The following is a 26661-nucleotide window of genomic DNA, read 5'->3' on the forward strand; positions in this document are numbered from 1 at the left end:
GGTGCATCAATCTACACCTATTAGAGATGGCGACACCTTCATGGTTCTAAGAAGTCTAGCGGAGCTAAAAGAAATGAAAGTGGACCAAACTTGAGCTATGGTCTTTTTTCAACTCTGGGAGAATGATGCGGGAGCAGAGCTGCATGCAAGATGGGTTCATAAGTGATCCAAGATCCAATTGGATCCATAGTTAGTTTTTAAGATTTGGATTTATGTTTTGAGTTTGTTTTCATATTATGATCTTATCCAAGATTCAACGTAGGGTAGGGTTGCCTTTTTTACTATAAATAATTGTTATGGGTTTTCTGTGAGAATAGTTGACAATTGAAGTTGATTTAAGAATATTAAATTGAGTTTATTTCTTATTTTTTAAATTCTTTCTCAGTTTTTTGCTTTTCTTTGGATTTCGTGCATAAGAGTAACATAACATAGTTTTAATTATCATAAATCAAGTCTTCTCAATTTACATCCAAATAAAAAAAAAGTAAAGCAATTTAAGCTACTTGTTGTTCGATCGAGATACCGGATTCAGTGTTGCCATAGGGTCTCACAAATGAAACCCCAAGAGCCATTAAAATTGTGAGCCCTTAAGAATAATTTATGCCATTTAATTATAAAATTTAATATTGTTTAATAGATTCAAAGAACCTTTTTTGCATGAGTTATGAATGGGGTTGCATAATTAAGGAGACATTTTCTTCATGTTAATGATGGAGTTAATCCCATTCGTCCATAGATACTTATATAAAGGACCATGGTCAAGGCAGGACATGAAATATGAGCAATATGTGAAATGGAGGATTGAGTGAATCCGGCCACGTGGAGAGGGCTGAAATGGCTCAATAGGTAGAGTATGTGATTTCACATGTTGAAAGTTCAACTCCTTTTTTCTAATGCACACGCCCCTTTGATTTAGTGATCTCATCCAAAATGAGTTTAAGGACTTTGTGGTTTCAACACTTATCATCTTTTCACATAGGCATGGTGTAGTTGTGTAAGTCTGCATTTGCATGCACTATCCACAGGCGCGCAACACATAATTGACCTATCATGATATGGTTTATGCCAACTCCTATTTCAGGTGGCATTTAGTGTGTGTAAGCAATATTATATGTATACAACCAATGAATAATTATGAACAATATAGACACCACGTGCAAATAAATAGTTATATAATGAAACTTTTGATTGAACGAGCACTTGAGATTAGAGTTACCAAAAGCTTCTTAGATAGGTGAGAAGTGCCTTTCTCAAAAACTCATTTAAGAAGCCTGTTACTCTTTGTTTTTGAAACTTGATGGGAATATTGATTCTCCATGTTTCTCTGTGCTTTTCACATGCTTTTTATTTGTTCTCTCACACTTTTTTTTCATGGTTTTTATGTGCTTCCTCTCATGCTTCTCACTCACACTTCCTATGTGCTTTCTCTAAATTAAAAGTTATTATTTTCAGATTTTTGACAAATTTAATTCTTATATTAAAAAATCATGAAATTTGAAAATAGTTATTTTTATTTATATTTGCATTCCATTTGTTCAATTCCTATATCACTTCATTTTTTATTCTTCGCTTCTCGTTTCTTATAAATTCTTATGATCCAAAGAGCTTCAATTCTTATAAAAATACATTTTCGCTTTGGCTTTCTACTCTGATAACCTTGCTTATGATCCTATGGACCTTATTAATTTTTGCATTTTGGAGGAATCTTGTAGGGTTCGTATCAATTCTTATCAAATTGAGATCCTTTTAGTTGAGGTTGTGTTATCAAATAGAGACACATTTAGTTGAGGTTGTGTCTGTCTCCAGTATAAGTACGGTTTTGTTAAAAGTCGTTCAAGCTTTTTCTAAGAATATGGTATAACGTAACTTTAGTGTTGTAGTGCTTGGGGTTAGCTGGAGGCATTTCCTTTACTCCTTACCTTGAAGAAAGCACGGTCAAATTTGTGTAATTGAACTGATAACCATCTTTTAGCTCCATTCTTTTGGATCAACAAACAATTGTACAAAAATATTCACCTGTTGCTCATGGACTATGCCCAATGTTGTCAGTATCGGTATCGGCCCAGAATCGTTTGACCAACTATTGAGGTGTATCTGCCAATACCGATACGTATAATTCTGAATCAGCTAAAATAATTAAAAATATTACGCGTCAATCAGAATGCGAACATGTGTCAAACCATTAAAATAATATTTAAAAAATAATTTAAGCTATTTTTTATATTTTATTAAAAATAGTCAATTCATGTCAGTATGGTATCGATTTTCTGGCGATATGATACGCAGGGATACTGACAACAATAACTATGACTTTCGGTGTAATCTTAGGTTCTTAACCCTTGACTCGTTTTTGGTGGATGAACCTTGCGAAAGTACTGAGAGAGAGAGAGAGAGAGGGATAGATAGAGATGATATAAAATAATGGGTTGAGTTTTACCTCGTCAATTTGATCCCATGGATGTGTTTATTTATTACCAAACACGTTTTAGAGTAAGTGGAAATCTGTTTTTTTTTTTTTTTCACCATAAAACTTCGGTGCAATGTAGCACCATTGGATTTTGAAGTTTTTAAGCAACCTATTTATGCATCAGATTCAGATTCACATCACATTTATGAGGCTTGATCCATAAAACATTAAAAAGAATGTTGAAAACCAACTGCCTCAATTCCACGCAGTTGCAGCTTATTATTATATGCCAACAATAGAAGGGCTGTACGAGTCAAGGGGCTCATACCTTGATGTGGATTGGACTGTCTTGATGTGACACCTACCAATTTCCAAAAATGGAGATTGAGATCAACGGCTCAAGCAAGCTGCATGAGCACGATGGTCATGTAAGTCCTGGTTGTAGTAGTAGCAACAATACTAATGGCAGGCTCACGCGAACCCTCAATTGGTGCCCAGCTCCCTCGCAATCAATTCTCAAGCATCACTGTCCCTTGAGATTCCATCTCTGCGAGGCATTTACACACACTCCCCCCCTCTCTCTCTCTCTCTCTCGTGTGTTGTCTTATTTGACAGGTCTACAGAATATTTTTAGTGCCATGAGAAAAGATGAAGTGGGAACAGAAAGCAGAGAAGGGACTAAACAAGAGTTACTAGGCAGCTAGCTTATCCCATCTTCGCATAGGTCTCATGTCTTTTCAAATTAATAAAACTATGTGTTCAAGGCAAACTGAGTTTCATCGAACTCATAGTTTTCTTTCACTAGTACCATGACTTGGCTGAATTGGCTAATCCCAGTCCAACAGCCTAGTTGAATCCCCCAAGTATGTGATTGGACCAAACCTGCTTGGACAAACCATTGCTGCACATTATTGCAGTGACTAAACAGATAAAAGCTCTAGTCTAGCCGAGCATCTAACTAGAAGAGCAAAGCTTTTGATAGATAAACTCCTCATTCCTACCCTTGTCTAGAGAGCAAATGTTTTAGGTGGATGATGCCTTATACACCTATCTTGATTGCCCTTGGAAGATAGTGACTGTGTAGTCCACGGCTGTAAAGGATAGCTGTTGATTTGGCAGAGATGGATGGACAGCATGTGATATATGTCCTGACAAGACAAATCATGAGGATGAATTATATATAATCTCAGTTTGAGAATCTTCACTCAGGCCGTACAAAGCATGAAAAAAAAAGTCACCCTTTGAACTCCAAGCCCATTTTTTTCAGAGACACTGTTTCAGGACGGTCCAGCACCCAAAATAGCCCTGCAAGGCTACAACCCTTTTATAGTATTGATGACATAGAAGGTGATGATATCCATGCAGTACAACCCTCGTCAATGAGCTCATCATGTAATTTTTCTTGGAAGAACCATAGCCAAGTATTATTCCAATTTCAGAGGATTAAAAGATGAGAGAACTGGTCATTTTGAGGATTGAGATCAGGTGATATTGAAAATCACAATATCCACCATATACAATGGTGGCATGGGGAGTCCTTTTGGGCACCCTCAAGGGCATTTCTATACGGACATGCCCTCCCTACATGATGTGTGGTGGATATTGAAAATCACCCCTAATAGTGATTTTCAATATCACCTGACCCCAACCCCCAAAATGGTGTAAAAAGTAGAATATTTAGAGAGATGATATAACTCCAATAAATTCATAATAGAATGAAAAAAACGTGATTCCATAAACAGAAAGAATGAACTCCAGTGAATTCACAACTGAATGAGAATAACATTTCACAAACCAGCAATTAAAACACAATTGATCAAAAATATCATAAGAGGATTCTTCTTATCAAATTTACATACCTTTTTTTACATTTTTTATGTTCTTATAATAGTTAACTGTTACAATAATGTTGTCAGTATCAGGATCAGACCTGTACCATTTGGCCAACGATTCAGGTGAATCCGCTGATACTGATTCTCAAGTGAATCGTTCTGAATCAGCCAAAAAATAATTTAAAAACATTAAGTATCAATCAGAACATGACACGTGTTAAAGTCATTAAAAGAATATTAAAAATAATTTAAAGCTATTTTTTATATTTATTAAAAAATAGCCAATTGAGGTCAGTATTGTATCGATTTCCTGGCGATACTTATCAGCCGATTCAGGCCAATACATACCGATACTGACAACACTAAATGGTTTTTCTTGATAAAAACAGGAGAACAACATAAAATTAGAAAATGGCCAAAAACTTCCCTCACGTACGAATTACCAAGGGAGTCTGTGAATGGTTCAGCCAAGGACGTCTGTGATTCCCACAACAATCAGATCAGGTTCATCGCGGAGACTCTGACAGGATCGCTTCTCAAATCACATTACCACTTGCAAATTTTCACCATCATGTAACCTACAAGTTATGAGGGTTCCTTAAAAGAAACTAAGGTTCAACTCCTTGGACTCTTATATCCCAAACATTCAAATATGTGGAATCAAGAGAATTTCTATGATAGCTTGTCTGCACTAAAAATCACAACAAACCCTTAGCAAATGAACGTGCCAAATGGATCATAAATTATTGCTTGGAATAGAAATCATGACAAAGAACGTGGGAACTTGAAATTCTCATCGGTAAACATTATTCAAATGAAAAGAAAGATTGAAAATTATAATCATATAAAAGTTGGTCTAGAATATGCCATGATGGCTTAGAATGTAGAATCAGATGCAAAGCAATGCGTCATCTCTTTTCTACTAAATGTAAGCGGTATCTATACAAACCAAGAAAAAAACAGGTCAAGGAATGAGATTCCAAACGAGTGGACAACAAATAAAAACACATATCAAGAGTGAAGTAGAATGTTATTCTTAGGAACAAACTAATTCAAATATGACAAACATGGACTCCAACATAGTAACCTGCTGCATCTCCCAGACCTACTGTGCCCATTTGATGGAAGATGATGGGCAAAAATCATTCGTCCCTGAAAGTTAACAACCAAGATGTTGTTACATGGTTGTCATATTAGAAGAAATGTTTATTCTAAGAGTATAACAAAAATATTGCTAGAAGCTGCAATTTATAGTAAGAAAGCAAACCACAACAAAGGAAAAGACCGAGCATAGACAAACATCTAGCTACAAATATAGGTTTAAGTAATGGATGGAGCCAACATCACCACTAATGAAATGTTTCTTGGAATCAATAATTAAACTTGAATCACTTGGCAACAATACACGCATAAACATCTATAAAATAGAATATATGGTCACTGTTGATCATGCCAATATTTGTCCAAAACATGGAGTGCAGAAACAACAGAAAATTCAGGTGTACCCGATCCCATCAGGAATATTGTTTGCGCCACAATTAGCCCATCAAGAACCCCAGTCAAGATCCATGCTTAGATACTGCTGGAAACAATATGCATGACTACTGCAAGTTTATTACGAAATGAGAGCAAAGCAGATCAGAACAAAAATAAGTATGCATACTTCGTCAATATACATGATTTTATTTCCTTCTTTGAGAAACACCCAGAAATCAAGAAATTGTATTTAAGAAAAAAATGTGTATCATAGAGCTCAAATATGCGCCAATTTTACCCTGTTCAGATTTGGTCTTCAAGGAAGAATTTCGTAGGGATGCTTTTTGACCTCATTTTAATTCTTAGCCTTCCATTTCTCCTCTCATTCTTTTGCACCTTTCTGATGGCATGACCAAAGTTTCCCTCCAAGTACAAGGGTTTCTCTCCAAAGAGTGGAGTAGAAGCTTTTTCATTAAAGGTTCCTTTATAGTGACTCCCAACCACTACTTCCCTAATTCCTTTGACTTCTTTGTATATTTATTTGATCAATGCTCCCTCTATAACCATATATAATCCTTAATTTTTTTTTACTGCATGGAAGAGCCACAATTCCCTTCCTTCGGAGACACAGGAAGGTGCATCTTGATGGATGAATTATAGATTCACAAGATGTTGATCAAGAAAGCGTTCATACAAACATCTTTCCCAAGCATTCAAGAAGACAAGAATACCCAGTGAACAAGTACTGGTTATCGGGATCAATTGGTCACTTTCTCAATAACTTCTAGTTCAAATATGTACGTAACCATATCCAAAGAGCTAATGAAACATACCTCACATGTTGGAGAGGTCAAGAACCGATGCATTTTTACTACCTTATGGAGCATTAAATCTTCTCCAATAGATGATAGGGATACCCAATTTGCCCAAAGTTTAAAAACCTAGAATTGTCACAACCCAGATCCCTTAAGCTGGTTTCTTCATCACGTGAGGGGGGAGGGGGAGAACAAAATCCAGTCTAAAGTGTAACAGACGAATAATGAATTTTCAATTTTAACAGATCAAAGGGTTCTGTGATCAGCTCAAGCATGCAAAGTTGCCATAAATTGCTGCAAAGTTCTCATGCAGTCAGATGGTTCTTTGATGAACATAGCACATTCACTACTACTCTATCAATGAGTCTTACTGAAAATGTAGACCATTTCTCATTCCAAAATGGGAAATCTCCAAAGGAAATTATGCATTCATGAAATGTTGGCCAAACTCAGATCGTTCTTTTCTATCTAGCTGCCAATAACATAGTTACTAAAAAAGATTGAAAACTTTTAAACTTACAGCTTGGATTTTGTTATTTCAGAAACAAGCAAGTTTCTTATGCATCCTCAGCGTTATAAGAAAATCAACCACGTAACTGAAGCAGTGAAGCTGCAACCCTCACATATATGTAGGGAAATTCAAGTGTTTTATCTGTTAATGCCTCTGGATTGTGAATACAAGATCAATGAACCATGAAGGGGAAATACACAAGTTCTCTGCCGACTTTTGTTCTTTATATTGAGAAAACAGATTTCTAAATACAAATAATGGAACAAGTTTCTTGCTATTAGTTATCATGGCAACAAATTGCCAACCATCTATAGTTATTTCTTGATATTTTCAGCTAAGTTGCTAAAAAATCAGGTGAAAAGAAATTTAAGGAATACAGGTTTTTCGGGCAAATCGGTGACTATGAATGCATCCATTTTTTCCAACTAAAAAAACATCTTTTTTTATTATCAAAAATATATGATCCAAGGGTTGATTTCCATGGATTCCTACTCAATCAACCATGCTGAACATATCTATGAGGTTATATTGAGTCAAAACAACTTTTTTATTTTTCATACGGAGTCAAAACAACGTGCACTGCAAGATTCCAACTAGATTGTAGATACGATCTATTGCAGCAAATATAAATCCCATATGAAAATATAATAATGCATCATCACAACCATTAAAAATACCACAAACAAAACATAAATGAGCCTAAAGCACATAATACCAAGATCAACAATCAAATTAAATAAACATATGAGTTTAATCAAGCTTAGCACATACCACTTAATGATCCAACCCAAAGAGAAAATGATGCATGATGATACTTTCTCCAGAACCTCCGCCTTGTATATCTTGAACATCCCATTGTTCACTTTGCGCCAGGTCGGCACTCTGCTGAAGTCGTCTAGCATCGGCGAGTGCTCCGCCATTGGCCCCTTCTTCACCTTCCTCACGAACGCCATGCACGAGGGGTACACAAACTCGTTAGAGAAGTTAACCAGGATATCCTGATTGCGGATCGACTTTGGCTTCATGTACTTGTGATCGATCAACCGCGCTGAACCGAAGACGAAGAGGAAGATATCGTAGTCATCGAAACCCCACACCCACTGCGAGCACACGGCCTCCAGGCAGTAAACCGTCTGCAGCTTCCTTATCAGTTCCAGGTACTTGACAAAAACCTTAGAGACAAAGGCCTGGAAACCCCCTCAGCGACGATGCCCAATCCAACCAGGCAGTAGAGCCATGCCGCAAAATTCGTCTCGAGCCCGGTCCCGTAGGTGGTCCTCGCCGGATTCCCAAATCCGTCCGCGAAATAAGGGAAGATCTCTGTCGTACGCTGCCGGCCAGAGATCCTCAGCATCAAGCCCTCGTTCTCGCAGAGCCGGCGATGCCAGTCCCTGTAGGTGTGGTTTCCGTACAGGGATGCCTAGTTCAACGGCGGGATCTCGTCGACCCAGTCGATCATGGAGTCGAAGACGTCGACAACGACCTCGACCGACGGTCGGTGACTCACGGCAGGGGTCAGAGAGCTTGCGGCTGCAGATGGAGTCGCTCAGGGCGACGACAAAGCTAAGGAAGTTCTTGCCAGAGTCCGAGGTGTGGAATCGACAGGGGTCGTTTGGGGATTGGATCCGCTTGACGAGCATTCAAAAGAGGAAGGGAGGGGAGAAGACGAGGACCTTCAGGGCCTGACGATCAGGGGCAAGGATGATAGATTGGGTGCTGATGGCAGGCGATCTGATCAGCCTGTAGTGGTCATGGAGCAGCGGAGAGCTCGTCCACAACGGAGATCCACTGCAGTTGCCGAAGTCAGTGTCGATGGCGGTGGCAGCGGAGGTGGTGGTGGTGGTGGTAGAGGAGGAGAGAGGAGGAAGGAATCGAGGATGGGAGGAATCCATGGTTAGGGTTTCTTCATGTTGATCTTCCGCAATTTCTTCTTCTTCTTCTTAGTTCTTCTGCAGAGTCGATGGGAAGACGAACGAAGCGAACAGTTTTTTTAACGAGCAACTGTCAATTGTGTTGCAGAAGGACGGTTTGAAGTGGTGGGACCCCAGGGATGAAAACGGATTTGATTCGGGCTGGATCTTTTCATATTTGAATGAGAATCCGAAATGTGAATAGTGTATTCGAATCCAGATCCGACTCTGAATTAAATATGACAAGGAAAAGTTGAATCCGAATTTGAAACTGAACTGCATGTGATAATACTGGATCATGAAGAATTAGAACAAATAAGCTGTGTACATGTAAAAAATACAACCGGATCATATTTTGATCCGAATCTAGACCTGATTTGATCGCTAAAGTACTTATTTGAATATGATCTCAAAGATCTGAATCCGACCTGGATTCACATAAAGCTTTCTACTTAAAGGATCCGAATGGAGAACTAACATGTCTAACTCACATCAAATATCCAACCATATCTAATCCATTTGCACCTCTATAAGTGGAGAAGAGAATGGGTTGTTTCCAAAATAAGTCGAATCTAGAACAAGTTTAATCCATTTTTTTGTCTTTTTTTTAGAATAAGTCTGGGTCCAGATTGGACTCTGATCTTATAGTTAATAGGATCCCTTTGGGATCTACCTTCATCTGGCAGGGGAAACTAGTGAATGATGCCAAGTTGACAGGATGTAACGAGTTCGAACCTCATGAGAGTGTAATATCCAGTGGGCAAGAAAAACCTAGGGTTTTATGCGAATGAACTCGATGAGTAGGGCTGGAAAACAAGTTGAGCTGCTCATGTTGGGCTCATAAAGATCTCATTCAAACTCATAAAATAGGCTCAACAAACTTAACATAAATAATAGGCATTCAGATGGGCCTGACTCACACAAGCTAAGTAGTAAAAAATACATTTTAGATATATTTTACATTATATGGTATATGCAAAACATATAATTGAACTATTTAATTTGTAAAAAAATAGGTTTAGTGGCAACGTAACGCCCCAAAATGCCTAACTTGAATTTTTTTTTTTGTAAAATAGAAAAATCTTTTCAACCTAAGTTAAACCATCCTAGGCAGGTTACAGGTAAGAAAAACACAACTCAGAGACGTGACAAAAATTATTCATTCACCAAAACATCTCCAAGTGATAAATTTCAGAGTTATACAACGAATTCAAATGTTCAAGTAACAAAAAAAATTTAAAGAATAGGAGAGTAACAAGCAGTATGGTCCATTGAGCCTTTGTCCCACGTCGCGCAATCGCTACTAGCAATCATCACCTACATCCCCACGAAACGGGGTCAAACTATTTCGAGTAGGTAAGTTAAAACACACACTAGTATGTTCAAACAAGAGCATATCCTCAATTGAGGACTACAATCAAAACAAGCAAAAACCGTTCAAAATTGAGTCATGGCATTCAATAAGCAATATACTACATTGCAACAACATGCATCAAGTATCCAAGACACAAAATTCCAAAGGATGCAATACTAACATTTCATCGTATCAAAGATATGAATCCCCACATAATTTAAATACATAGAACCAAGAGAGTTAATACCACCATGGACCATGAATATTTACTTTCTCTATTTAAGGTTATCCCCGAGTACATAGGGTTCTATGATGACAATGAGAGCTACTTCGGTATTTTAATGCCGAAATACCCACCTGACCGATGCATCCCAAAAGGGGCAGTCCGAAAATTGGGAGAAGTCTCCCGAATAAATAAAATGAAATTGGTTGCAATCATACTACTGGAGTAGTTGGGGCTATCCCATGGATACCCCGATCTCCCTAACTTTGAGTGACTAAAGACCATCGAACGCCTTACTCCGGAAATTAATAGTTGTCATTCAAGGTTGTATAATCTACCTCTTCAAGTAGGCCAATTCACGGATGGGTTAACGAGTGTGATCTTTTAATAAATTTATTTGACCTACCTCAATCCAAGAGGTCAATCCGGACTTCAAGCCCAAGAAATCTTTCAGAGCATGATCATATTGTATTAAGTGTACCCAATCTGATTCCTCTAAGCTCATGCAATCAAACCCTTTGAGAGTCATTCTGTCAATGAAGACAATTACAATTTAGGTGTGGATGAAGTTGCGGTGTGTCACAAGCACATAAAAAGAGTTTGGGGCAATCTCCATCTTGTACAAGAGCGATCAATGATGACAACAAAGTTTACATGAAATAAAAATCATATTTATCCATGAAATTATCTAAAAATATGTGCATTGGCACTGCATGGGTTCCTTAAACCATTTGCACCATAAGAGCAATATAGTAAGCACACACACACACACACACACATATATATATATAACTAAGAAAATGTGCAACATGCTTGTCAAAAATATAATGAGCATTAAAAAAAGCATTTATCCCTTCACTCTCATTTGAAATTAAGCATGCACTTTTCTTTCTTGAAGAACTAGACACAAAAACTAGATTGTAACCATAGAGAGTGAGCGAAACTTAAACCTTGTTCTAAAGGTATTGATAAAAATTGTTTTTTTCATTATCACAGTTTAGAACTGTGAAAGATAAAGGTGTAATTATGCAGCCAACTAAGTTTTAAAGGAAGGTTTGCAGTGAGCTTAAACACATACACTTAGTTTGAATGTGCTATGAGTTCCTTATTGCTGAAAAATATTCTAAGGTAAGGACAACAATTATTTTGCTAGATTTATTTTTAGCAACTCTCTTTTAAACCCTGTTGGCTGCTTACATTAGTATACACCCCTCCTTTTTTTAACACTTGCAGCAACGAAGGGCATGTGAGTATCATGGTAAAACACATGCAGAAAATTTATTTAAGGAGTAGCATCATGCAACGAGCACAACATATGTTTATGTTTATTCAACCTTTGATTTTTTTGTGAAAGGCTGAAATGACTACCATGTGCTAAGTAAAAATTCTAGAATAGGGTAGTGTCTGATAATACTAGAATTTGTCCCAGTAGATCACAAAATTTTAAAAAATGACAAACTGAGAAAATGTAATTATCTTTCCAACACACTAAAAACAATAATTTTATGACATCATGACACAGAGATATGATTCGATGAATAGGGTGGATTGACATACTCAGAGCACAATCACACACCGGACACACTCTATTCATGTCTATTTTAAGAGACTGTATCGACATAATCTGCCAACAGATAGAACAAAAAAGTCAAAAATATTTTTTATATGTTTCCAACGACTCCAAGAATACTAAAAATTGACACCAGAATATAGAGATATCGTCTAAACACCGAGATAGGCTGGTACACACGAATACCGTTTTGTGACAAACAATATCCACTATTTGCACCCATTTTCAGAGATTATATGAATAGAATCTGCAAACAACCTGATCATAAAGATCGTAGAGAAATTTGTCAGCTTTTCAATGAATTTAAGCAAAGCCAATCCTGACTCAAAACAAGAAAGATATGCCCATAATACAATGATTGTCCAAAAAGCTAGAACACGTGAATGACGGGCGCTCTATTTGGGTTCAGATCATGGGTCTGGGCTACATCCGGTTTCCACAACCTGGAAGAATTTTTTATTAATCGTCATCATCTTTTTTTTTCATATCAAACCTCAAACTTGTAACCATAAACTATCAAGGTTCAGGTCGTGGGCTTGGGGTTGAATTCGGTTTCCACAAAGAGGAAATTGGATGAGAAAAAGAATGATGTATCGATGTTTTTAAAAAAACTGGGATGCATTATATATATATTCTGTACTGAATGAGCAAAACAAATAGATTTATAGTATAAACTGAATTTTGTTTTATCTAACTCATGAAAGTGAGGTTCGAAACCCCTAAACCAAAAATCGATTTTTGAACACATAATGCTACAAAAATAAGAATAAATGAGAGGAGAAAACATGCATAAACAAGATGTCATAAAGCATAGATGACGATTAGAAATTGTCCATCCATAATGAAGTGCATAAACCTTTTTTTATGGTTTACAACAAAATATAACCGAAATAAATCTTGTACATGGGTCAATCTATGTGATCTCACTCCGATGCCCACATGTATTACCATCAATACATGTGTGCACTCAAGGTCTTAGCATACCATAAATCATCAATTAAATTTGCTCTAAACAAGACACAGCTAGTATGTAATTAACTTACTGAATGCCTCTTGAACCACAACAAGAAAACAAATCATTTCTTCTTCAAGATGTAGGGTAGAGTTCCGTATGACACCTTACCCTACACGATGGAGTTCAAGGTATGATACCTCACAACCAAATTGGCTAAACAATGAGCCCATAAGGGTGGGTCGGCTAGGAGGAAAGAGCAAGAAGATGAGAGTGAAGTGTGTGCAAAAAAAAAATGAAAGTGAAAATGAGACAAAATCACATTTTTTCTATAATTTATAAAATGAAAAAGTTGTTTAGTTCAAACAAATGGCTAGAATTTGTTTAGTTCAAACAACAAATGACTAGAATTTGGCCTCTTCCCTCCTCCAATGCTTTAAGAGAAACCAATTATTGCCAGAATTTCATTATTGTTCCCTTCTTGAAAAATCATACTATTACTTGTGGAAGTCTACAAGCCTTTACTTTTTACCTTTTCTATAATATCATTATTGTTCATCTATTTGAAAAGCATACTATTTATTGTGAAAGTGTACAAGCCTTTATTATTTTTCTTTATTAGAATCTTCCTTTCTCTTCTATGATTCACAAAGGCATCTTGGGGCCCACACTTGGTGCCACTCAAGAATGGTTCTCTCTAGGTGTCGACCTCCCTAGAGGGGATGGGTTGGGTCCTCATTAGGTCCAATCCAAACAAATATAATATTTATTATTATTATTATTATTATTTCTCATCATATTAGATTTCATGGATCGTGGGTCCTTATTTGGGTCCAACCCTAGTAGGTCCACTTCATAAAGCGCCTTAGATTAATTTATTCATTAAGCCTAGATCTCTACCATGCTTAATAAAATTAATTATTTTTTATATATCTTGGATAACCCTAGTTAGTGTACTTACATTAAGCTATATTATGTGATTAAAACAATCAATCATCATACTTAATAACTAATCAATTAACCCCTTAGCTTAATTAATTACCCTAGTTAGTGTACATAGCTAACTTGTCTTATGTCAAATAATTTTTCAAAGTTGACCCAACATATAACTAATTGATTGGGTATATTAAGCTAAGTAAAAATTAATAGACATGGTTTGATTAACCATACAGGGTAGATAAACCACTAAACATAGACTTTCATTGCTTAAGAAATTTTCATGATAATTTTTTTTTCAATTTTTTTTTGGGTTTTACAAGTAAAATCTTATTACTTCTACATCTGAAACAATGCATTTTTTTATAATCCTATTTCTTCCAGATCTAAAACAATATATTTTTTTTCTATATTAATAATCTATCTACTCAATATATTAATTAATACTAAAAACTATCTTAATATTTTTCCTTAAGTTTAATATAAGCCCTTAAGAAAGAATTAAACTAAAAGATAAAAAAGAACAAAAATACAATAATATAAAAGGGACAAGAGAGGGTCACCCCTCACTAGTGGGCCCCTCCTATATTAAAAAAGAGACCACCTTTGGTGGTCTCATTTCTTGACTTTTTATAATAAAGAGAGAAAGATGAATGGTGAACCGTCCTCTCTTCTATAAGAAATTAATAGAGAACAAAATTTGCCTAAAAAATTAGCTAAAGTTTGAGGCATTGCAACTTTGGTATCAGAACCCAGATCCATGAAAATGTGATATTCAAGACTCCAACCGAAGCATCTCGCAACAGCTCCCGCTCAATCATCCTAGCCTGCAAAATGTTAATATTGAGGGTCAGACTTTACAAGTCTTAGTAGGAAATCTCTTCCCAAGGCATGCAAGTAAAGTGCCAACATACAAGTGCATGTTAAAATTTTAGCAATCCAAGTAAATTTTATTTCAAATAAGTAATATCTAGCATAAGCATAATAGAAACCATATTCAAGCATATATATACGTCATAGTGCATAAAGTAAAGTTGTACAAATAAAATTATATTTCACTTGTTTAGCCCCCTACGAGTACATGCAGTTCGAATATGTCGAGACAGATAAGATTAACCAAGGGTCGATTATTCTTGGATAATTTAATACATCGATTGACTATCTAAATCAGATTTTCAAATGGGCAGTATAATAATCGAGAGAAAACCCCTAAAGGCCGAGTTAAACATGATGCATCCGACTTTTGCAAAAATTATAGGACCTACTCACCTAGGACAAAATTGGGTAGTTTGGGACCCCTAACACTATGCGCAGATGACCATCAAGCTATTGTCACTTGTAGCATAGTTTTAACATTGTATGTTTCAATAATAACTTAACAATGTTTGTACCATCTACTTGCTCTAAGGTAGCCCAACACTGGATATGTATATATTTTTTTATTTAATTTATTCAGGTTATTTGAACCTGCCTCTCTTGAGAAAATTAGGGTTTTCAAGAATCCAAGTACCACTCATGAGTACATAATGTACCAGTAAGGCAAGACTGTGGACTGAAAGGGGTAATCAAGATTATTTATATTTTATTTGGTACATTTGGATCACCCCACCAGTGAACTCGTAGTGCATTTAGACCAACGAGTGCAAAAAATAAGCTTTGGTACCTTTAAATAAGTTAGACATTTATTTAGGTTTGTGTGCTTATAGTTATTAAATTTAATAACTAGCCCAGCCCCGAGCAGTTGGTCTTTTTCATGAACCACATGCTCTGAGCTGAACCACAATACACAATTTACAGTGCACACTTAAAATATCATAAGTGTATGTGTGACATCACAAAAGGTTCTACAGAACCTCATGCTCATTTTTTGGCCTTTGTGTTAACATGACCTTGCAAGAGATTATTGTAGTGTAATTTATAAAAATTACATACATTTCTCAAAAGTGTGCCCGCACACTATTTCACATGAAATGACAGCCACAAGTATCTAGTTTCTATTTCTCTTTGGAATGCCAAATAAAACAAGTATTTTGAACATGTATTCAGATGAGGTTTTGCAAAATTCAAGTAATCATCATATGACAGAACATATCACACTTTTATATTCAACACGTAGTTAATCAAGCATCTTATATATATATATATATATATATATATATATATATATATATATATATATATATATATATATATATATATATATATATATATATATACGTCTGCCATGATCAGGCTATGACGAATCGGTACTGGTTCGATTGCGCACCCATCACGGGCGAACAAGGTATACAATTGCTGAACAAATCTTATTTTTTTTCTATATATTTATTTTTATTTTTTTCTTGCGACTGCAGCAGAGCTGTAGCGATTTGTTGATGTCGATAAGCTACTGCATCCACCCATAGGTATAGGTGGGGAGGGGCTGGGATCAACTGTTGCACCCGAAAGGAGCAACAATGGCTGCCACCTTGCTCAACACTGCAAACTCAGTTTGTTGTGTTCAACAGGGTGCGGCAAATGGTTGGGCACAGGAAGCCCCAGTCGGTATTTCATATTTTTTTTCATACTGCAGACAATAGTGGTGTCATGCACGGGTGCAAACCACCTTGCCGCACCACTGCACATGGGTGGGTTATTCGATCAGGCCCAATCGGTCAGACTGACCACTAGGTTGCTCTGACCTGTAGGCCATGTGACAAAGAGAGGGATGAACTAGGGTCGTGTAGACCCTAGTTCAGTCCTGAGTACTTTCATATAAACAATATATATATATATATATATATATATATATATATATATATATATATATATATATAATATACGTGTGTGTATGCATGAGTAAAACACCAAAACAAGACTATCTAATGGACATGCAACATAACTCATGAATAAAAAATTTCAAACTAATGATCAACATGGACAATCATCGTAGATGAACTTCTTACATTCATCACCGTAGACCCTTATATACACATACACACACACGTAGAGTCTATTATCCTAAGTAACACCCTTTACTCTAAGCACAAGATTATGAAGAAGTTACAAAAATAAAATTGTGAGACCTAAATATCAAAATTTCTTTATTTATAACCACTCAAATCAGACATTCGTGATTTGATTTTGCATGTAATTTCCTATAAACTCACCGAAAGATGAGAGTTGATTGACATATTAGATTGAAACCAATATAATTTCATATATTGTCTCCCCACTCATGCCCCTTGGTCTAAGGATCTTACCTCGAAGTATGATTAGAGATCGAACATGGTCTTGATCGTGTATATTATTCAAACAAGTCTTTCAAAACTTCACTTGACGTGCTTTCCTTAACCGTATGGGATTTGAGAGAGATGAAATATATATATATATATATATAATATAGGAGAAAGAAGAGACACCATGATGAAACATGACCTCTCCCTCTCTCTTTTCATATTAAATGAGGTATACATGCTCTCTTATCTCTCTTTTTCATACCCTTTCTTTTAAAGATTTAAATAAGAAAAAATATTATTATTAAAGCCATGAACTTGAATGCCTTGAAAAGGAAAGAGACACCATAAAGGAAATATGGTCTCTCTCTCTCTCTCTCTCTCTCTCTTTTCATATTAATGGGCTCCCTATAAATAGGGATCCTCACAGAAATGGCCATCTCCCTCTACCTATCTCTCTTTGCATTTCTTTCTTTCAAAAAAATTTTGAAACTAATTTTTTGCTTTGGTATTAGAGCCCATATATATATATATATATATATATATATATATATATATATATATATATATATATATATATATATATATATATATATATATATATATATATATATATATATATATGGATGCCCAAGAGTAAAATTTAGACTCTCAAGATCGGTTCTGAAGAGTTGGGTCATCTCCACAATATTAAAGACATAAAAATATATAAGGAAATAATGTATCACTTTCCTAGTTAGCGTGACAGTAGTGGATCTAAAACCAGTACCGATTGAAGGGTTGAAGATTGTTCAAAATTTTCTGGATATGTTTCTAGAAAAATTGCTTGGACTTCCTCCATCTCATGAGGTAGAGTTTCGTATGAAATTGGTACCAAGAACAATACCTATTTCCAAAGCATCCTATCGGATGGTGCCGGCCAAACTTGGAGTTAAAGAAACAATTATAGTAGTTGATGGATAAAGGTTTTATATGACCTAGTGTATCACCTTGGGGTGCAATTTTGTTTGCTTGAGATCACTTTTTAATTGTCGAAACATTTTTATTGTTAAATTAGTGTAATAACTCTTTAAAAATCTGGTTGATTGATATTTATTTAAGTATTTCTGTCAAATGTGAAAGTATATATAATTGCCCAAGGTTTTTTCTAACTTTACTTTGATTATTTTCGCTGTTGTCTTTAAAAAAAATGCCTAAAAAATTGGATAAATTTTGAGGCTTTATAATGGCTATGCAAGACTTATGGGTGGCTGCACCCTACTAAAGTTTGTTTGTTTAACAAATCTACAGTTAGGGGGTCAATGGGTCAGATTTGACTTATAGGGTCAAGGTTTGGTGATAAATAAAAAGGCACGATTTGTATCTGGGTCAGAAGGGTTCAATTAATATATGGATCCGGGTATGGATTGTGAAATTTCATACCAAACCCAGTTTTGACCCAAGTTCCAACTAAGATTCATAATTTTTCAATGTAAAAATGAAAAAAAATATATATTATTTTACCAGGTATGGTCCGCGCCTGGTTCATTCAATCTTTATAGGATCTCTTATGGTGGGTTCGATTAAACCCGAGTCGTGACCTGATACCATCATCTCAAATCAGATCTGGGTTTGGTTCCACCTGAGTCCAAACCAAACCTGATCCTTTGACACCCATACTTGCAGTATCAGGAGGGCAGGTTCGATTCTCCTTGAGATCAATTCAGTGAGAAGTATGGAGTAGCATTGTGCGGTTGGCCTACTCTCCTGGAGTTTATCACTAGGGGTGTTACTGGGTCGGCTTCGGTTGGGATAGGACTCATTTCTGAAATGGGTTTAAAAGTTGGGACCCTAAACCCAATCAAATCTGATTCAGGTTCGAGTATAACTAAAATTTGTGGACCCATATAAGTTAATGGGTCAGAGTACATATCAGATCAGGTCTTGAATAGGCCCATTTTTTAATCGGGTCTAAGAATTAGACTTAACCCATGGGTTAATGGGTTTGGTTATGAATGGATCAGACCTTAACAAGTTCACTTTTCAGTTCAGGTCTGGATATGATTGATATTGTAGACCTAGTTACCCTCGAGTCAAAATTTAAATGCCAACCAATCAACTATATCAAGTTAAAATAAAAGAGACACCAATGTAGTATCGTATTCAAAATGACTCAAAATCAATAAATTTTTTAATATTATTTTTAAAAATTGTTTTGATGGATACCTTCTCGCTTTTCTTCCAAGTAAGAAAGCTATTCATCAAAAGGAAATTCATGTGAAATGGTTGTCTTTGAACCGGTTTCAAGTGTGGGTTGGGTCTCAATGGGTTCGAGTTTGGTTGGCAGGGTACATACCAAGTTAGACAAGTTCGGGTAAGGGCGGTTCGAGTACAAAACAGGTTCGGGTACATATCAGGTTCGGTTTGGGTCAATTCAAGTTTATATTGTCTGAGACCATTTGGGTAAGGTATAAAAATGGTCGGTTCCAACTGGAGATGGAATGAGCCAAGCTGACATTCTTTAGGGTGCCTAGGCATGGTTGATGGTTCGTCACAAAATTGTTTGAGTTCAAGCTTGAACTTGATTGGTTTGGCTTACAAGTGCTAAATTTGACTTGAGCCGACCTTTAAGCTCAGGGCCATTATATCATTTGCATGAAACACCATCACAAAGAAATACTTGAATGGATCAAACAAATTTTTTTTTTTGGACCCATCACCAACTGCATATTGGCAAGCTTCCAGTGAGTAAAACCACAATTACTTGGAAGCCAAATGGATAAGTGTTAAGTAGCATGATACATGAAGGGGGATTTGTTTTGAAAGCGATTATGGAAACATGTTGGAAAATTAATTCAGTAGATATGACAACTGAGCTTGAACCAAGTACGTTCAAACACACATGTTAGACGCATTATCTTTAAAGTTTGCTCAACTTAAGACCTAGTATTTGACGCAATGAGTATTCGTGAAAGTCAACCTACATCCTACACTAGGTGACTGAACAACTCGACACGAACCACCTTGAATAACCTCTTGACTCAAACCAGGTAGAACTTAAGCTCAACTAAGGCAGAGTCTCGACTAAGTCGATGCTTAAGTTCACTAGAGAGAGTGTAAGCACAAGCAGGTAAGCTTGAAAAATATAAAGAGGCTAAATAACTCGAAAGTTCAAGGAAAGAAAACTCATAAGAGAGAGAAGAACTTGAGAGGTGATAAGAAGGATGAAAGGAGTCTGGGGTATATATATATAGGCCCCAACCCAAAAAATAGCAATAAAGGGCATGAGATGGCCAAACTACTAGCGCCCAATTCACAGTTAGGAGAATGGAGGCTTCAGGTCAGGCTGTCCAAGGACAAAAGGAAAATGAAAGGGTTGAGAATGATCTTGCCAAGATCAAAACGGTCCAGTCTAAGGAATACAGTCAAAGGTCTTGGAATAAAGAGGGTGGCTAGGAGATGTTGGAGTAGGGATGGCAGTGGACCCGGGGAAAGCGGGGGCCCGCCCCGTTTGGACCGGGGATGAAGGGTATGAAACGGGGATGGAGGCGGGGACGAAGGTTAAAATCCATCCCCGTCCGGGGGTGGAGGCGGGGATGGACGTGCACTTTTCCCCGCCCCGCCCCGTCCCCGCCTCATCCCCACCCCAACCCTGCCCCGACCACTTTTCCCAGCAATATCCCCGCCCCGCCCCGCCTCATCCCCGTTTGAACCGGGGATGGAGGACATGAAACGGGGATGAAGGCGGGGGTGGAGGATAAAATCCATCCCCGCCGCGGAGGCGGGGCGGGGTGGAGACCTTGTCCCCCGCCCCGCCCCACTGCCATCCCTATGTTGGAGCATTCAATAGATCATGCAGGAACATTGGGCAAGTGCAGGTCATAGTCAACTGCGGCTCAAACAGTCTAATGGACTGGGTCAAGGTCAAAACGGTAGGTCCAAGGCTCACAACATAGTTGGTCTAGAACTTGAGCATAAAACCATCCTAAGCACACAAAAAAAGTGGTCAAGATCCAAGAATGACCAGGACCAAACCAAGCTGTGCCAAACGGAGACCTAAACCCAAATTTAAGTTCAAGTAGCCTTGGAGCATAAAACCATGCTAAGCTTTCAGAAAAGAGTTGGATGTGCCTCCCCTTTCTCGACGCCATCCCTCATAATGTGCCTGTTCAAAAGAGAATCTGGTGCCTCTTAGAACAAGCCTCCTTGGTATCTTTGCCTCGAAACAAAACAATGAGAAGATTAATCTTGATGAAGGAAGGTGGGAGGAGGATTATGAGAGTTGACGTGGAGAATGAGGAGGCACGTCCAGTTTCTTTTTTATTAAAGCTTGAGAAGTTTGATTTGATAGACAGACCTACGTACAACCCCACATAATGAAATATGTTCATGAACCATTTTTTTCCTTTTCCTTTTCTTTTTCAAGGAACCAATTTTGGCTTGCTTTGTGTTAGATTTTTTCCATTGATGAACTCTTTTCACAATAACTAATGAAAACATTTCTATGAAATGCATAATGAATGATGAAGTTGAAACATAGCATTCAAGGCTTCATTTTTTTCATCTGATTTATTTTGTTTTATTCCAGAATAGGGAATTATTCCAAGTATCCATGGCAGCAACATTATTCAAGTCTTTCCCTTTCATAAACAACACTCAACTATATTACACGAATTGCCTGCCTATGTTCATTGCATCTAAGAAAGGTTATTTGCACGATGATGGAATGCACTGCCGCCTAATGAGGTTCCAATCAATCAACCTAGCCAGACCTTCCGAATTCTTGGAGAAAATCAGCCTGTTATTCCTATAATAGCCTTTATCCCTTAAGAATGGTTGTTCCACTTGATACCATTGGTTGAGAAGGCACAATGAGAGATTGCATGGCTGCTCATCTTGCTTTGATTAGGGTGCCACTATTGAGGTTTCAATCAATCAACTTAGTCAAATCTTATTAATGAAGTGAATTCTTGGAGAAGATCAGCCTATTATTCTTAGAGTAACCTTTTTTCATTGAGTGATGGCCTTTTCACTTGACACCATTGGACAGGGGTGTGTGTGTGTGTGTGTGTGTGTGAGAGAGAGAGAGAGAGAGAGGTGGCAAAGGTGCCACAATTCTCCCCTGAAGCTTATCACCGGCCATGCAATTGTGAGGTGTGGAGCATATTTAAAACTTGAGAAAGCAATCAATCCCCATCTAATCTAATCACTATGATCAACCTGAATGGTGTTTCTACTAAAGTGCTTAGTATTTTTTCAGGACAAATTCAAAAGGTAAATTCATGTGTATATTTAGCATTTCACCAATAAGGTTGTCAAAAAAACATAGAGAGGAAATGTAAACACAGTACTGATGCACACGCAATGTAAAAGAAAAAAAAAATCTAACAGCAATAGCAAGAATCACTAAAGAACTGCGAACAACAATTGAGCTCAAAATAGCAATACATAAGGATTGTCAAAACATGAATGGTAATTTGCACAACTACCCACTAAAAACTGAGGCTAATTTTGTATTCCAAACAGCACAAGAAACCACAATCATGGGGAGACCACTGACATGCTCAGATCAAAACAAGGAGCAACCAGTGAATAACATCCTCCCCACCACAATAAACAGAGCATACTGCAGATGTCAAATTTGATGTCCCAAAAGGTTCTGTATGGAGAAATTTCAGACCTTCAACACTTCCAATGTGCATCACATTACAGATATGGATCACATTGGACACACAAAATCTCCACTGCTTTCAATATCAAGGTCTTCATCTGCATCTATGTAATCAAGATCCATGCTACCACCAATCAACTGGGCACAAAGCTGTGGCAACTCTGCAGGCTTTCGTGCTTCTTGTATAATCATCGTTATTTCTTGAATGCTTTGAGGAGGATCATAAGGACTATCATTCTTGCAATTTTCTGCTTCTCCTATCAATTCTTTTGGCAAGTTCTTTAGAAACCATGGGTGATTTTTTATCTCAGGAATGGTTATTCTCTGTGACAAACAGGGGAAAAAGAACATAAGGTAAACTATCTGAGTCTCTAACATGCTTTTAACCACTTCTAGTGATAATTCTAGTGGTTTACCTTCTCAGGGTTAGCGACAAATATCCGAGAAATCAAATGTATACATTCAGCAGAAACACACGCATAGTTTGGAATAGAATAGTGGACACTGAGTATCCGCTGTCAAAATCCAACCTCTCTGTTAATGTTTCATCAATGTTGCTAAGCAGATATGAAAAAGAAAGTTACCTCAATTGTCTTTCTAAAGTTCTTTGGGTCCTCTGGATCCTCAAAAGGATAAGCACCAACAAGCATCACGTATAGGGTAACTCCACAGGACCAAACATCAGCAATCTGTTACTTTCATGAACATTAGTTGGTCTGCGAAAAACAATACTGTAAAGTGAATCATTTAAGAGAATTTGTGAAATTAGTGAGTCTTAACCTTCCCGTCATATTCACGTCGAGCTAGAACCTCCGGAGCTATGTAAGCTGGTGTTCCTACTGTTGACTTAGGCTGAGAATGCAAAAGTGCTGACTGCAAATGCAGAGAGCATCAGTACAGTGAGACAAATAAGAGAACTTGCATTACTAAATGATACCTTTGAGTAGCCAAAATCACAAATTTTAAGTAGAGGTGCTGTGCTGCCATCCAATAGAGTGTTCTCAAGTTTGAGATCTCTGTGACAGATCTCCTGCAACAAACAGGTAGAGGTAAAAGCTAGTACAATAAATTAAAACAACAGATACTTGGGGGTAAATTTCAAAGACCTATTTACAAAATACTTCATGAGGGCAGAGTATGCACCATGGAATGACAATATCTGACACCTGATATCAGTTGTTGAAAAAAAAATCTTGCCTGTTCCAAATGCATAAGTGACCAACAAACTGGTAAATTTCCCAAAAGAGACTTGTATCAAATGAATCAGAATATATTTATTTTGTAGTAAACAGGATCCTATAGAACCTCATCCTCACTGAATCTCCCAGCATTGAATATTCTCTCAAAAAGCTCGCCACCAGCAGCATATTCCATTACTATGGCTAGATGAGTCGGTGTAAGAAGCACCTGGAACAATCAAATTTAAACTATACTGTTCTTATGAATGAAAGTAATATCGGTCATGAAGCATCTTTATGACTGAATGGTTGCTAGATAACAGGAAAAGTACAAAAACAAGTATTGAATGAAATCACAGTACTCTTAAAACCAATGAAAATACAAAAGAAAAAGCATTTTATAGCTTGCAGAGCCAGAACACCGTAATTCTAAGAAGCTATTTTTGGCTCCCTCTGTGAGGTTCGAACTTGGGACACCTCAGCTACTGGTTTAGTTATCACATTCAACACAGATAAACATTACTCGTGAGTATGACAATTTGGTCATGTTAAAGAATTGACAGGCACAGATTCAAACAGTCACTAATAACGCTAACAACCATGTTACGCGTCCGAGGATCACAAAAATTTACAGAAGAAGATTTTGGCTACACAGAGATCCCGACCCTGCAGTTTCAGTCCAACAGGATAATCACACAAACGTATGACTTTAATTCCGAAAGCGCATCCTGTCCGCCCTTCATCTCCCTTTCAATTGACAAGAGTACTTTGAACAAATGACCTATGAAGGTTCTACAATAACCCAATATTCTGCATAACAAGGCAGCTGAAGGAAAACACACACACACACACACACACACACACACACACAATGAAACTCTATAGAAAATAGACGTCTCCAAGAGAATAACAGCCATAAACATGAATAAAAAACCTGTGGCCTTGCAAAACTAGGATAAAAAAGACTACAATATGATAAATGAAATAAAATGGAAAAAATGCATTTCTTATGAAGGCATAAACTTTACGGGGAAAACTCCTCTTTCTAACCCCATAAACACTACATAGTAAGAAAAACTTTTCCTTAAACAGTAATATAATATTTTTATCCAAAAACAAGCATACTACTTTCTCTGTTCCCAACATACTATAAATTCCATCCAATTAGCAAATTTGGAACTTTATGGAATCAATGAATCATTACCTCCTTAAACCGAATTATATTGGGGTGCTTCAGAGACCTGTGGTTCATGATCTCTCTCTGAACATTTTCATCAATCTGCCAAACAACACTTCTTCAAAAAAAAAAACAGAGCACCCACAAAACCCATTTCTCCGAATTGAGCCACCAACAAAACAGAAAGAAGAAACCAACATAAGAGGAGAAAAAAAAATCTTACCTTTTGGCCTCTCTCAATGTACTTGACAGCAAACAACTCCCTTGTATTCATATCTCTCACCAACTTGGCAACCCCAAAATTCCCGGCACCAATATCCTTCACCAATTCATAACGCTGCATTTTTCCTCTGCACCAACTTCTCGATTCTCAATGATGGCCAAATTTAGAGCATAAATTTCGTCGGATTCTTCTGTTTGAAGTAGAAGCAGGAAGATGGCAACGCTCCAAAGGAATACAAACAATTCTTACAAGAATGAGTATAAATTGGAAAAAGGAAATCAACGAGAGAGAGAGGGTTGGCCAAGCAGATCAGGTCATGCTGAAAATGAGCGTTTTTGCTCATGGGGACATCGTGGCCGTCTGTTTGCATTTTGGATGAATGCCACGTGGTTTTGTTGACTTTTGAGCTTTTTAAAATGCAAATCGGATGGCCACGATGTCAGCATGAGCAAAAACGACTCATTTTCAGCATGACCTGATCTGCTTCCATCAGTGTGGGAGACTAGTGAGTCGGTGGGGGCCACGTCGATCAAAAGAGCCTGAAAGTCCATACCGTTCACGCCGGCACAAATTTTGAGGCAAAGCGGTGAAGGCCGACTCGGGACTAGACCGAATCGGGTTTGAGCGACTCAATCAGCCTTGGTCCAAACCCGTTGAGCTCGGCTCAGGTCCAGTGTAGCCTTGCTCCCTGGTTCAGTGTTACTACCTTCTTTTTAGGGATGCACAATGAACCAAGCCGAGCTCGGTCCCAAGTTCGCTCGTACTTTAAGCCGAGTTTGTACATGGCTCTGAGGCTCGGATGGCAAACAAGCTGTGAGCTTGATCAACCTATTGAGAGGCTCGGATAAAAGTATATATATATACTTATAATATCCCACACAAGCACTGGAACTCCTTGTAAGTCAAACATTGGTTATGGACTTGATGCAGATGACCATGAATATTCTTCCTTTTGAGTTGACCCAATATGTGCACCCAACAGAACTCGAGAATGTGCAACTTAGTCCATAACCCTGTGTTTAGGCACCCAATAGTTAATATTTTATGTATACATTTTTCATTTATCTAGTTATATATATATATATATTTTATGCATTCATCTTTTAATATATTATACTTAATATATATATATATATATATATATATATATATATATATATATATATATATATATATATATATATATATATGAGCTCTCATTAGCCGAACCGAACACCTTGTGTTTAGGCTCC

General features: G+C 37.2%; 1 protein-coding gene and 1 pseudogene across 1 annotated transcript; both read right to left on the reverse strand.

The window, feature by feature from the left end:
* Positions 1 to 7815: 7815 nt before the first annotated feature.
* On the reverse strand, positions 7816 to 8933 carry LOC149816379 (uncharacterized; annotated as a pseudogene).
* Positions 8934 to 22526: 13593 nt separating this feature from the next.
* Positions 22527 to 25600, reverse strand: LOC149816380 (serine/threonine-protein kinase SAPK2-like). The gene is made up of 9 exons (XM_089987220.1): positions 25430 to 25600; positions 25234 to 25308; positions 24157 to 24258; positions 23995 to 24048; positions 23789 to 23881; positions 23632 to 23724; positions 23436 to 23540; positions 23268 to 23366; positions 22527 to 23175 (listed from the first exon to the last, which is right to left on the reverse strand). Exons 1-9 carry the CDS (start codon positions 25547 to 25549, stop codon positions 22900 to 22902), a joined length of 1017 nt encoding a protein of 338 aa, XP_089843346.1. The 5' UTR covers positions 25550 to 25600; the 3' UTR covers positions 22527 to 22899.
* Positions 25601 to 26661: the final 1061 nt, after the last annotated feature.

This window comes from Nuphar pumila, chromosome 14, assembly GCF_984573655.1.
Source record: "Nuphar pumila chromosome 14, dmNupPumi1.hap1.1, whole genome shotgun sequence".
NCBI lineage: Eukaryota > Viridiplantae > Streptophyta > Magnoliopsida > Nymphaeales > Nymphaeaceae > Nuphar > Nuphar pumila.